The sequence below is a fragment of the Diuraphis noxia genome, unplaced genomic scaffold (genome assembly GCF_037042655.1).
Source record: "Diuraphis noxia isolate RWA-SAM2 unplaced genomic scaffold, SU_Dnox_SAM2 contig0003, whole genome shotgun sequence".
NCBI classification, from domain to species: Eukaryota; Metazoa; Arthropoda; class Insecta; order Hemiptera; family Aphididae; genus Diuraphis; species Diuraphis noxia.
Genome location: NW_028301713.1, coordinates 81,197,067 through 81,212,484, shown reverse-complemented (window position 1 = coordinate 81,212,484; position 15,418 = coordinate 81,197,067). Strand labels below are relative to the sequence as shown.

Here is a 15,418-nt window from a genome sequence, read left to right as displayed (position 1 = left end):
AATATATCTGATAGACATACTCATGACGATCGCCTGCAGTTATAGTATAATATTATCAATTAATTAATTATATCGGTGAGATATTCGTTCAATTATTCGGTATCAAAAATGGGTTTATTTAAAAATACCTACATCAATAATTAGATGTTCTAATTCGGGAATACTTATTTATTAAAATATAATATATTGCTAGTGTGTAATATTATTACAATTATTAATAATTATTATATTTATAAAATGTTTTCTAGTACTATATTGTATTAATTGCTTAGAATACGATTGGGAAATTAGTATACTCATTTTAATGGTAACTTTAAGAAGACATAAAACTGGCATTCGTTGTCTCTGCTTAACAAGTACGAAATATAGTAAACTTACGCTCTGAAGATCACTTTAAATTCGTTAGTTAAAACATTTGAGTGAAAAGACCTAGTATGAAATTTGATTATAAGAACATTATGGATATGGGTTTTTTTTATGATCGTTCCATTTTTTAGCAAGTTTTACATAAATTATATGACGTAAATTAAAAATGTATCATAATTCACTTAAAAACTTAATTATAAAAAAAACCTATGTTCAAAAATAGATAATGTTCTTAGCATCAAGTTTCATGATCGATTCAACATAATTTTCAAACATTTAAACTAAAAAAGCTAAATTTATTCTGCTTAGTGTAAATTTGGTATGTAACGCACTTCTAAGATGGAGACAACAAATACTAGTGTTACGTCATCTTAACATTTAATTTAAATCTTTATTTCAAACATATCATATTATATTAAAACTGCATTGATTAATATTACGTTTTCAAAGCATTGCCATAATAACATGAAAATAATACAAAATAAATTTATATTTTTTATTAAATATTCACAACTATTTTATTATTCTTAAATAGAATAATTATATAATATTAGTTTGATTATTTTGCTAAACCAATATTATTATCAGAATATTGTGTATACATATCGTAGGCCTGAATACGATGCACGACAACAATTAATCAAATGCATTCCGAAGATCAAGATGATTATACTGCTCTTGTTTGTCCGATCTGGTCGGGCGGATAACAACATTACGGTTTCAGTTGTTACCGTCAATCTTACGAAAAGTGTAGATGGACAGACGGAACTCTACAATAGTGAGATTCTAGTAGCGACCACATATCGAACCACTGTTACCGATCACGTTACAGATCGTCCAGCTAAACTAATTCAGAATCTCACAGACACCAGAAGAGATGAAGAACGATTTGACCACTATAATACTGCGAATGAACGCCAACAGGTCTGTGGAAAACGACGTTATCCCAGTCAACAGTTTTGAAGTTGCGCCGTTGATGCTTAGTACGAGCACAGAATATAACAATATTAATATATTAATATAACAATAGGTACGAGCACTGTTTCTAAGCAGTCACTCGTTTTACCAAAGAAAAATTTGAAGGTCAATGATAACAACCTGTATCCGATCAACTATTTCTTTTACGGTAACAATTCAACCATTGGTAACGATGATGCAAAATACGAATTAAAAAAAAATCGCTCACGTTGAAGTACCTCGGAAAACAACAGGTAAAACTGCAATTCAAATGATCGTATAACTATGTATACTACACAAAATAATAAAATCATATAAGAAATTAAGAACACAATAATATATCAATATTTTCGCAAAAATAGATTTTAGATTATTTTTCATATAATTTAATGATTTTGGGCTGACTAAAACTTTTTTTTTATATGCATATAAATAAAAAATAATTATATTTTTATAGATATCAATTTTTAATGTTTATTTTCTTAATATCGCAAAATAAAAAATGTTATATAATTATTATATAATAATGTATACATTTTTTTGTATATAATTGTATAAAAAACTACTCTTTGACACGTTAAACGTCAGACGGTAGGACAGCTACTAAGTTAATAAAAATAATATATGTATTCAAGATAATGCAAAAATTGATACATTGCTACACGTAGCTGGAAAATTAAAGTTACCTATGACAGAGGTTCCCAAACTGTGCGCCGCGGTGTGTTGTCAGGAGAGCCTCGGCTGTGCTCGCTTCCGACTATGCTATCTGGTCTAAAAATAAAAACAACGATATTTTACGATGAAAAAAAGGTCGTAAATTTTATTAAGGGTGCCATGAGAAAACTTCAGTTCTAAAAAGGCGCCATGAATATGAAAAGTTTGGGAACCTCTGACCTATGATAATAAATTCGTTATAAGAGTATTTCATATGAAAAAATTCGACTGAACGTAATACGTAGTTTTATAATTTAAATAGATACGTTATTTTATTATTATATGAAGACGATAATTTATACAAAAAATATTTTATATTTTTAGGATTATATACCATGTCTCAACATTTATTCCCAGTGATAAACTTGTATCTTACCTTATAACATACAAAAATGTGAATAGTGACATTTTGAATAATTCAACTTCTACAGAAAATTGGACAAAATGGTGTTTAGAACGATATACGTATGTACCTATACAAATGTAACGGTACCTACCGATAACGTGTTGAATGTGGTGAACACCAAGTAATTATTTTTACATTTATTTTTTTAATAGCTACCTACTTCATACATATAAATGCATGCTTTATAATAATATTTTTATATCAAAAGTATATTGATGATGTTTGAAGTAATCTTATCAAATGATTAGATACTTAGTAGTGAGTAGTGAAATCTTTAGGATTTTGTTAAAGCTAAGGATAATAAATAATATGTAAAGACTAGATAGGTATCTTACGTTATTTATTTAAATAATTTTGTTATTTATGATAAAAATTGTAACTTCCTGATTTTTTTTTATGTAAGTTTGTTGGTTATAACGTGAAACTAAATTATTTTCAATGTTCAACGAATAGTGAACAGAACATTACAAAAATCAATCTATCAAAATTTAAATTTAAATCTTATAACTACTTATAAATAGTTATCATGTAATAGCTTATTTAATATAATACTAATCTACCTTTCTTCGTATTGGTTCTGAGATGGCACTAGTCCTGGCTTTTTTCAAACTATCAAATGAAAATATGTACGCTGTATATTTGTATTATCAGATTTGTTAATGCATATCATTATGTATTTATATAAGTATATTATTAGTTATAAATCAGTTGTATTGTTTATTCAATATTTATACAGGTGATAATATAACAGAATGGTCAAAGGGGCAAATATATCGCTTTAATCACATCTACTCAAAAAATACGCTACCTACTGGGTTATTCGTAATGTATCATCACTACATCGATAACTGTAAATATTTATAGTAATTATAATTGAATATATAGTTTGCAATTTTAACGGCTATATGTATATTTTTAAAATTTATTTAAAACTGTCTGTAAGTTCTAAAAAATGCTGACATTGTACCTACCTACTTACCTAAGTATAGTAACCTAAATATTATAAGCCCAATAAAATTAATAATTATATTGAGTAATAACAATCAAAATTAGGATTATAATATTATAGGTACCAATTAGGTTAGGTATGTACACAATATTAATGTATTATAATAAGTGTATTTATATTTTTTTATCATATTCATCATCAGCTGCTGAGGCCGCAAGTAATCTTCTCTGTAATCTTCAATACAAACCAAGTGTAACTGTGTAAGTTGTTGGCTTATCATTTCTCTCAAAAGGCACCCGTGTGTTATGCAGACATGCAGTTACAGCTGATCTATTAAATATTGTTTGAAGTTTGAACATGATATTATAGGAAATTCTAGTTTGTATTTGATAAATAATTTTTGTTTACAATTATTCAAGTTTGTATACTGTAATAATAATACTATAACACTAAACAAAAATAAGTATCTGCACAATATTTTCAAGTCTATTGGTACTTTAACACCACTTTCCTGTAAAAAAATATACATTAAATTCAGTTAGTTTTAAATTTTGTTTATATTTCATTTGTGCACGTCGATGTATATATTATTATTTATAGGTATCCAATATATTTTTATACATACACGTCTTGGTTATGCGCACCGTAAATACTTAAGTGTACATTTGGAAATTTTTCTAGTGATTCAATTTCAGCATATTTTTCTGGATTCCCGTGCAATGTAACTATTGTAAATGGGTCTGATTTACGTTGACACTCCAATTGTTGTTTATTTATTTTTTTAGACTCTATATATTTTTTATCTTTTTCTCTAGAAATTCATGTAATTAGGTATTTAACAAATTGATTGTGTTTTTTGATTCAATTGATTTGTTTGTTATTATTTACTGTTACCTGAAACGCTTTAGTAAAGCAGTGCCACAGTTATCGAGTTTTTTCGATTCAAATATTTCAATTTGAGATCTATTGATATCGTGATTTACATTTATTTGTTTTTCTAAATTATCACTGAAACACTAAAAAGTAGAAAAATAATCACTATGGTATAATTTATTTAAGTAAATAGTAAAAAAAAAATATTATTAATTATATTATTTTGTTTCGGTAATAGTGTACGTCATGTTATTATACAATACATTTATTAACAAACCATCCTAAATAATATTATCACATGTATATGTATTTTAAATCGTTAGAGAAGAAATCTAATAGTTATATTGTTACAATAGTAAATTCTCTAGACTCTAATCAAATTACTTATGGCATGACATATTCACGAAAATCGTTGATTTTAATTATTTTAGTTATATTATGTAATTTATAATAACATTATAGCATTATCTATTCACTATTAAGTGGCATAGCTTATTGAGATTACATTTTTAATGTCTGTATATTTAATTTATTAAATTATATTGATAGTAATTATTTAAAATGTAATATTATGCTGTATAGATTTTAAATAAATATTTTATCAAGTTTAAAATATTTTTACGACACCTATTATAATGATTCAGAGAGAAAATATAAAAGTGTTACATTATTTTTCACATATAATTTTATTAGGTCTATTATTAATACAATACATTCGCATTTTATTGTAATTATTGAACATCAGAAATATACGTGTGTAAACACCAAACAATGAAATGATAGAGTAAAAAATGTATTAAATTTTAATATAATATATAAAGGGAAGCCATTTGTAGAAAGTTCATTTTATTAAAATTATTATGTCCTTAACACAGTAACAATGTACTTCCATTGCCTATACGATTCGCCGTTCAATTTTCAAATAAAATATATAGAATATAAATTATTATCAAATAAACGGACAAATACATAAAAAGTGATAAGGCGATACTTAAAAGCTGGCCTTTGATTATTTCAGTACAAGGCAATAGTGAATATAATTATTATAATTAATTTTGAAACAATGGTAAAATTGCATTTTCGTATTCAATAATCATTCTGTAATTTTGGTAGAATATTTTAATTTTTAAATAATTTAATCACTCATTAAAATAACAGATGTAGTATGTTTAGTTGTTTGAAGACATATTTCTCTATTACAATTCTTTATTTAATTATTAATTATATATATTTAACTCTTAATTCAACTTTAATTTAGTTTAGAATTTATATTTAATAAATATGCTGTAAACATAATATATTGTATACATGCCTTTTATATGGAAAGTAAAGTATTTTCTAACGAAGAAAACCATACAATTTCCCAATGAAGAAATAATAAAAGAATAATATTATTATAAAATATATTATTACATACACTGCATGTAATAATATAAATGGTGTACTTAAACAAATAGTGGTAGATAACTAGATAATTAAAAATTTTAATTTGTTTCACTTGTTGAAAAAAATGGCAACCTTTAAAAAAAATTGCGATGTTATATTAAATTTAAATACGACGAACGCAACAAATACATATTTGTTAAATTTAAATTGCTACTACCTACAATAGTTATAAAAAATTTATGATTTATATTGATTTTTGTATTTTTGAGTTTAGCATTAAATTGTAATATTAAATATTATGATACGTGAATTTTTTGTATGTGTAAGACACGACTACACAACTAGTATAATAATAATAAATACCAAATAACAAATCTTTCAAATTAATCATACGCAAACATATAATAGTTTATGTTTTTAGTCTTATACTAGTATATAAGTAATTGATTTATTAAATTATATTGAAAATTAATAAAACCTAACCTTTATATTAAAAACATAAATTAGGCGTAGCGTACGAGTATGTATAACTTTTACATAAGAATATTAATTTTAAACGAATCTTACTTTCTGTGTAATTTCTGGATTATTATCTGTACATTTCCTATACGTGTCACAATTCTTTGGTCCAGAATCAAGCACAAAATCATTTTTCTTTTCCTTTTTCCACTTCATTATTGCTTCTTTTTGTTTAGTTTTAAGTTCTTCAAATTTTACGAACCAGTTTTCATGTTCACGTGCAGCGTCCTCGGTTATATCTGAAGTGTTTTTAAAACCATAAAAACATAATGAAAGAACTATTATTATCATAAAAATAATAAATTATCAATATTATCTTAACATCTACGAACTATTATGAACAATGTTTTAATTATGAGAATAGTGCTATAATATAATACAGTTATATTATGTAAATTTGTTATCTGAATGTATAATAGTAATTTGCATTGTGATAAAGGATTACCGGTTAATTAATTAAAGTAATTCTACTCTAAAAAAAATAAATAATAACTACTAGGTACAGGATTTTTTATAGCTTTGTTAACTAGTATTCTCAGTTTAACTATTGAGTATGCCTTTTAGATGACTATCGCAACTTAAAAGAGTTAGTGCGTTGAAATAATTATGGCTTATATTAATTAACTGCATGTAAAATTATATATGCAAGTGATAAATATCACTCAAGCAAAAATTATTCGGGATAAGATTCATTAGAATTATTATACAATAATATTCTTGTTTTGAATTACATTTAGAACGATTGTTTTTAGGTGTGTTGTTTGTACAATCATATCTTTTAAAACTAAAATACGTCTTTAAATATTTAAAAACATAGATGAATATGTATAATGTATATAGCAATATATTTATACTAGCGATGGATCAAAATATTCGAAAAGTTAAACTTGAAAATATTTATAATCAAACAATATCCAAAATAAATTTTCTCTATTTCATAGTAATTTAAATAGTAGTATCTTATTAATAGTGATAGACTAATTATTATTATTTCTATATTATTACGGTTAGGTATATGGAATAAAATAAAATGCTGAGTTCGAATTTTAGACTGACAAAAAATTAATAGTTTGGTTTGATTTGGGATCATGATATCCGATATATTATCTTCGGTTCAACACTAAAAAATCAGGTTTAACCCAACACTGGTTCGTATATTATACTTGTTTTTTAAATTCCGCAAAGGTCTTATAACAAAATTACATAACGAATTGTATTATATTGATTAGGATTTGCAGTATATTAAAGCTTAAGTATCCTTAAATGAGTAAAATCACGTTGTATATATAAAGTTATTTGTTCAAATATTATGAGTGTTGGTTTTAATTTTAAATATGGTAATTTATAGTTTTGAGTTCTTTTATTTATTAATAATATTTATCTTTTAATCAATACATTAAGTTAAGTAACATAGTAAATACGTGTACAGTAATATTCATATTTCAAACAAGTATTTATAAAGTATTACGTGGCATTGATTGTACAACATGATCGATAAAATCCGTATCATTGAAATGTTTGGAACGAATCTTTAAAAATGTTTCATGATCTTTGCTAGACCAACCTCCCGTAAGACCATAGTTACGTGCACAGAAATCGTGGAAATCTGCTATTTCCTAAACATAATGGAATATAACATAATACTTTATTATTACCATAATATATACACATAATATACGTATTTAACATAATATGTTTGTACTTTTGAGGAGTAAGTATTTTTTGAAATTGGAACTCTCTTGATGGTTTTGGTTTCCTTCTTTTTTTTAGTAAAAGTATCGGCTTGTGACTTTGAAACTACGTCATGTAGTGTTAATTGCTTTACCCGTTCGATTTCCTCCAACAGCGCGGATTGCTTAAGGCTCTCTTCACGTAATCTTAAAAAATATTAATTCTCTTAGTACTATGTAATACGCTAACAATTTATAATACATACACATTTCAGTTGACTTTCACTCACTTTTTTGAGCATCCTTCTTTTAATTTTGACAGTTTCGACTCAAATGTTTTTATATCATTTCGAAAATTTTCAAACCCTAAAATAAATCAATTTTATTACAATTAATAGCATTAATTTATAATAAACTACAAAAATATTGTATTCAACAAATTTTTTAAATTACCAAAAAAATATTATTCATCCATATTTTATGAAAGTATTTTAAATACTTAACTTTGCAAAAATAAAATAATTTTATTAATTAATACCTACATAAATGGAAAATTGTTAGTTAACTTATAACTCTTAAAACAAAAAAATATTATTTTAACCTGCTAAATTTGGTTATAAGAGTTATAACCAGGGCTCGGATTTTAAAGCACTAAAAATAACTGAATTATGCGCTATAATATGATCTAATAAATCTTAAAATAAACGCTATAATATGTCCTTAAGACATAAAAAAAATAGCAAAAATTAAAATTTATTCTATTCAAAATTTAAAAAATTGCGTACGAATGTACAACAGAATATTACACACAATATATTAATATATATATGTAGTCATAATTGTTTACTATTTGATAGACCAATTCCCTACACTACTTTAAAATAGATTTTAATATGAATAACAATGTAGGTATTTTTTCGTGGATTCAAACAAAATATATTTCAAATAAATGACAGCCTTTTTTATATTTCATATGTCATAACACATAATATAAAATAGATTCATGAATATACAAAATAAAATGTTATTTTATGCAAATTACTTAGCAAAAAAAAAAAAACAAAACAAAACATGAAGATGCAGAAACTTAGAGTTTACTCTGCTATTTTTATCTGTGTCCTATAACTATGAAAATGTTATGAAATCTGAGCCCTGGCTATAACATATATATTAAAAAGTGTTTGAACTTTAGTTTCACGTTATACTTTAGTGTGTGTTATAAAATTATTTATTAGAGTAAAGATTGAAGACATCTAAACTAATCAAGATAAAAATGTTCACATTTTATTGAGATTATTGTAGTAATTTGTCACAGAAAAGGTAATTTCAGTAATTTATTAATTCTTACCACAATTAACGCAAATTCTTTCATATGATAATTTTTATAATTTTTTTTTAAGCTCTAAATACTCGCAAAAAAGTATTGTATACCTATAGTGTATAGCTTATATTCCAAAAAAGACCTTGCTAATCACTTTTTGTAAATAGAATTTCAGAAAAAAATGCGGAAATATTTTTTTAAGTTGGAATGTAGGTACAATGGTTTTTACTTACCTACTATTTTGATTTTATTCACGTCTAATGCAGTCTTTTTCAAATAGGATAGTTTTTTCTTCATTTCTTGTATTGAACTGGCAAGTTGATTCAGATCAGCGTGTCTGAAACATAATGATGTAGTTACGTCATATTTATTTACACTCACCCACAGGTACAATAGGTGTACTACATCCTAGTATAGATGCCGAAGGATTCGGACATCGTCCGTTTCTGTGGATGATGATACGACAGACGTTCATATTACTCACCTGGAACTATCGAGTTCTTGTTTGTACTTTAACATCTCACGGGACGTAGGCCAGACGTTAGGTTTCAGATGGTTTTTGAGGATCTGCCAATGAGCCGCATCCACGGCACGGTCGTCCGACCAGGACATAATTGCAGTTTGCACTTCACTCGTGCCACGTTTGACGTATTATATATTATTATTGAAAAATTCAATATGTCATAATAAGTGAATAAGTTAAAAATCTCATAATATTTTATACATTCTAATCGTGTTATATTGTTTGATAGACCATTAGCCAGTAGAATATTCGACGTTTCAACAGACCTAGCTGTGCGCGTTCAAACACAAGCACGCATACATGCCACCTGCCGGTCTCGGTTGCCGGGTTACATCCAAGGCCCCCAAAACAATACATGCAAGCTTATAGACCGAATCTAAATCGAATTCGTAACATGAACCACTTTATCCATAACTTTTATTATCTGTATATAATAATAGAATAGAATATCTATCATAGTATTTTATTATACGTACGTATTTACATACGATCGTACCACACACACACACACATATGGATTGTTGACATGGATTCATAAGTAGGTAAATGAAGAATAATATAAAATCTATGTACCAGCGTGTACCATGTTTACATTAAAGAACAAAAAATACGATAAAATTGTTGAGAAGTGGTTCAATGGGGGTTTTTTGATGCCATCATCCCCATTAGTAACATTACTCGATGTAAATAATATTATGTAATGATATGGATGCGATTTATTTTGTATTTTTAGTTCATAATTTAAGGACAATATTTGTAATCGCGTCTAATTTTGTCTTACTAATTTGTTTGAAAAAATTCGTTTGGGAATAAAACTTTAATATTTTTACTAATAATTTTTTTCCAAGAATCTACCTACTTTTATCAATAAAATTAAAAAATGGACCTTTACAGTTTAAATCAAATTTCATACTATACATTCTTATTTAAAGTAACTTTGAGTGATCAAATATAAATTATTTGTAGTTGATTAATTTTATAATTTGAACCACATTTTGGATTACATATTAACTTTACATTTTGATATTAATGTGAAATATATTTTAAACATATTGGTAATAGATACATTGATCAATATTATTTATTATATAATATGTTTTAAAATATTTTATTGAATAAAAAATGTACACGACATACAAAATGAATAGGTAATGCATACTAATTAGATACCATTATATCAACGACGGTGCGCTATAACAAATTTGTGTATAGGTAACATCAATAATTTTTAATTTCAGTAGAACTTGTAGTAAGATGATGATTTGTATGGATGAAGTGATTCGTGATGATGGTAATCTGCAATGTCAGAGTGTTCACTGTGATGGTGGGGTGCGTCGATTTTCTTGACTACTGCGTTGAAACCGTGCTCGTGATCGGCGGTGTACTCGACGACGCGTGTAGAACCATCGGGTTCTACTAAACTGTACGATCCTTTGACATTTCCATGACCGTCGCTCACTTCGCTTTGGCTTTTGATGTCATGTGTATGGAGATCTTTTACACCGTACTCGAAATGATACGGTGCAGGTGAATGAGCATAGTGGTCGTAGTGGTCATTATTGTTGTAACTTTTGTACTCGGGCGGGTAAGCAATGACCATATGTCCAATCAAAGCAGCAAATACAATCAGCTGAAATTGGCATTACCTACGTGTTATTTAAATAGTCTGATATCTTGAATAAAACCAATATTATATTATCAGTTTAATATAATAGGTAATATGGTATTTATATAGTGCCTAATATGAAAGTGTATTGAACATGTACCAAACATATTCGAAATATTAAGGGTAATTTATTTGGTATTGTTATATATAATATAAGTAACAATTAATTCATAGAATAAAAATTTTCAAAAATATACAAAGTAAGTATTAGGCTAGTATAACAATATTTCTGTCTACGTAAAGAAAATAAAATAATGAAAAATAAAAAATATAAAAAATATTATAATATTATAAATAATAAATGTAAAAATATTTTACCTCTGTAGTCATTTTGAACGTGTAGTAGATTTGGACACACTTTTAAAAGACAAGATTTTTAAAAATAAAATTTATTTTCAACAATTAGAGCTAGATACTGATACATGTCCGAGGTTTATTTCTAGTATATATATAGGTACTGTGCAGATCCCTCCTATATTTAGAATTTTAGATTGTTCAGTGTTCATCCAGATATGTTATAAATTAGAATAGATAGATAGGTAGTTATTGACTAAGAAGTGAATATGAAGTTACATAAGCTCATTAAAAAAAAAAAAAAAAAAAAAAATAGGTAGATACATGAAATACACATTTTCCTAATTATTAGCGTACACATTACATAATTGATTGTGTTTTTAATTAACAATGCTTTTTCATTACCTATGTTAAACAAATTAGTCAATGATGAATTTTGATATCAAATGTAATAGTAGGAATATAAATCATGTAGGTACCTGTTACACATCTATATAATACCTATTTATATTATGAACAATGAAGTAATATTTTATTAGAATAACCATGTAATTTATTTTGTATTTTAACTATACAAATATAGTACTGTCAAGAATTACCTATATTTTTATTTTATTATTAAGAAACTAGGTGTACCAACATGTATAAATATGAATAATGAGTTTTAGGTGTTTTTATGTGTTATATTTATACAATAATAATATTATGTTTCTTCATAAATTAATGTTGCTTTAACTTTTATTTGGTAAACCTTTTTGAAACCGTTTTAATGGTCAAATCTGCCTGATGCATAAAATCGAGGCTTAAGAGTTCAGATTGACCATAGAAATTTTTTTTTATTATTATCTATTATATTTTATGTTAATAATTAGGTATTTAATGTGTTATAACTGCAATTCCAATTTAAATACAAAGCCAATTTTCCATTTTTCTTTTCGAGCATAAGATTTCTATACTATTACATAATACATATAGGTACTTAGATAGCGATCGGGTATTTATTAAAAGTAAGCTTATATTTTGATATATTTTGTATTTTATGTAGGGTTTTAGGGCGATAATTGTTTTAAATATAATATTGATGTGCAAACAAAATTGTATACGTATCTTTCATTCGTATTATACAATTATCGCTCTAGAACTCTACACAATTCTGCAAACAATGTATTTGCGTCATTGCCGATTGTATTTAAAAAGTTATATTAGACATAAAATTATTGATATTGATACTACATATTATAAGTCATATTCTCATATTATAACATTATTTTGGATTTTTCGCTGCCATTACTTAATATTATCTTAATAGAGTACAATGTATTTCATATGTTTCATCTGGACTCATCCAGATTTTGCATCTGTTCGATACTTGTTCGTTTTAGTTTTAGAATGGAACTGAAAACTAAAATCAATAATTAGGTACCTGCTTTGTTGAGGAATCAGACAATTTTGAACAGTAAAGACAAAGAACGTATGCAATTCACCATAAGATTGACATAAATGCATATATAAAATAAGTATAAATCAAATTAAATTGATATTATACAATTGTTAGCACAAGTTGATCGTCGATATCAAGGGAAAAAATAGGAATAAACTACCTAGGTACTTCTTATAATTATTTATTTTAACCAATTTTACAATTTTTTTTTAAATATATTAATTTTACTACTATAACACAGTTTGAAAATTTAAACTTTATGAAAATGATTTACACTATAATTAAATATATATATATTTATTTTATATTTATCCATACAAATTGAATTACTATATTATTCACGGCGTTTATCATAAATTAATTATATAAACTGAAATCAATTTTTCTTTACACTTTATTTCAATTTATTTTTTTAATTTAATATTATTTTTTTTCGTTATAACTCATAACTGGGCTATGTCGTAGTAATTTTTATGCGGAATCGTGTTAAATTCTGGTTAAATAAAAAAAATAAATATTGTATTATGAAAATTTTCAGAATTATTTGAGACCCATTTTTGTGTATCTCTCTATCTAAGTACCAAATACTAATATTATCAAGTAATAAGTAGGTATATTACACATTTTCGTATTTAGTAATAAAATATTGAGGTAACTATAGTAAGTACCTACCTTTATAAAATAAATAATTTCATACTTTCATAGCGACATAGCGTAAAATAATATCCTCATTATTAACTATGCTGAAGTGAAAACACTGACAACCATTCAATCATGAATGTTCTATATGTATTTATACAAGTTATCAGGCCTGGATTTAAATTGTCTAAAAACTATCCAAAATGTCTTTGAAAAAAGTGCAATTTATCTATTAATGACATTAACTATTAAAATTAGAATATAAAGTTTTCTTTAGAAATTTCAAGTACCCGTGAATAATGTTTTTAAATTACAATATAGGTAATATAACTATAATTGTTATTCTTGATTATTCAGTATGTAATTCATCAAAATTTGAACTTAAAATAACTATAAAAAAAATTGTATTTGAATTGTTTTTAGATTTTTTTTGTTATACAATTAACTACTTACGTGAAATTTTGTTTTTAATTTTTAATCCTTAGATTTAAAGTTAAACGTTTTATAAATTTTTAACAGTTAAATAATTTGAAATTTTCAATTAAATAAATCTTGTTAAAATATGAACTTTAAACGGTTATACAAAAAAAAAAAACGTGTGCAATTTTAATATTTTCCAACTGCTATTATATCAACTTATGGGGAATCTTGTATAATATTTTCAAGCTTATTGACATTTATAATATAAAAAACTAAAAAAAAACAGAAAATTTTAAATGTCTATTGTCTATACATAATTTAAAAATTGTTGAAATATTTTGAAAATGTTATCAAGTATATAAAATGCCAGTTATAACCATTTAGTGAGAATTTCATGCGTTTATGGTAATTTTTTATAGACTTACACCAATATCTAAAATCAATTTTCTCAAAAATTGATTTTGAGTAAAAATATTCCCGTTTTTCCTTATTTTTTGTTTTTCACGGTGCTTTTGAAAACTACTGAGAATTTTGAAATTTTGACCTTCTAATGCACCAACTACCAACTAGATTCACTTTCCAACCGGAATAGCTACTGGAGTTGTAAATTTAATTATTAATTATTTCAACGACTTACCGCGTACACAGACACAAAAAAACACACATAATTGTAAAATCAATATATTCATCGCTCCGCTCAGAATCTAAAATCATAAGAAAGATATAAATAAAATGGAAATTTAAAATTTTAGTTTTCAATTCTCTGATGTCTGAAATTAATTTTGTATTTATATAGGTACTTGTAAAGCGACTTCACAAAAAATAATGCGTATTGCATATTTGCATTCAAATTAATTATCTACTAAATAGATATAAATATATAATACCAACATTATAGTATTATTATACGGTAATACCTATGTGTTATGTCTTATATCTAATAAAAGAATAAAACATTATTATTTGCTTGATCGTTTACTCATTTAATCGGCTGTTCGCCTACCTATACGGCTATACTTTCAATTTATCTATCGGACTATCTATAATTCAATAATCATTATTTTAACAGAAAATTAAGCAGATACCTACCTAAGCAATACGTTATATATAGAGTATACATATAGACTATCCGTTACTACGTTTCTATGATGGCGTTTAAACGGCTTGAAATTAAATCGGTTTTAAATTCTTAAACTACATGAATACTATTTATAGTGCAAAATATATCTTTGGTTTTAATGCTTATCGGTCATAGGATATAGGTTAGGTTAGGC

General features: G+C 25.5%; 2 protein-coding genes across 2 annotated transcripts; both read right to left on the bottom strand.

The window, feature by feature from the left end:
• Nucleotides 1-3,112: 3,112 nt before the first annotated feature.
• On the bottom strand, nt 3,113-10,086 carry LOC107170088 (uncharacterized). The gene is made up of 9 exons (XM_089222985.1): nt 9,646-10,086; nt 9,395-9,498; nt 8,131-8,206; nt 7,873-8,047; nt 7,639-7,786; nt 6,219-6,409; nt 4,287-4,408; nt 4,018-4,203; nt 3,113-3,903 (listed from the first exon to the last, which is right to left on the bottom strand). The coding sequence occupies exons 1-9, from the start codon at nt 9,771-9,773 to the stop codon at nt 3,879-3,881; spliced, it is 1,155 nt and encodes a 384-aa protein (XP_089079111.1). The 5' UTR covers nt 9,774-10,086; the 3' UTR covers nt 3,113-3,878.
• A 675-nt stretch (nt 10,087-10,761) lies between these two features.
• LOC107170081 (larval cuticle protein A3A-like) lies at nt 10,762-11,807 on the bottom strand. The gene is made up of 2 exons (XM_015520100.2): nt 11,669-11,807; nt 10,762-11,314 (listed from the first exon to the last, which is right to left on the bottom strand). The coding sequence occupies exons 1-2, from the start codon at nt 11,678-11,680 to the stop codon at nt 10,919-10,921; spliced, it is 408 nt and encodes a 135-aa protein (XP_015375586.2). The 5' UTR covers nt 11,681-11,807; the 3' UTR covers nt 10,762-10,918.
• Nucleotides 11,808-15,418: the final 3,611 nt, after the last annotated feature.

Excerpts from the sequence above, each read along its gene's own strand:
- LOC107170088 (XM_089222985.1), bottom strand. The coding sequence starts at position 9,773 with ATGTCCTGGTCGGACGACCGTGCCGTGGATGCGGCTCATTGGCAGATC. Across the intron at positions 8,048-8,130 it reads AAAGAAGGATGCTCAAAAAA|ATTACGTGAAGAGAGCCTTA; the intron begins GTGAGTGAAAGT and ends ATATTTTTTAAG. Across the intron at positions 6,410-7,638 it reads TGTTGTACAATCAATGCCAC|ATATAACCGAGGACGCTGCA; the intron begins GTAATACTTTAT and ends AAAACACTTCAG.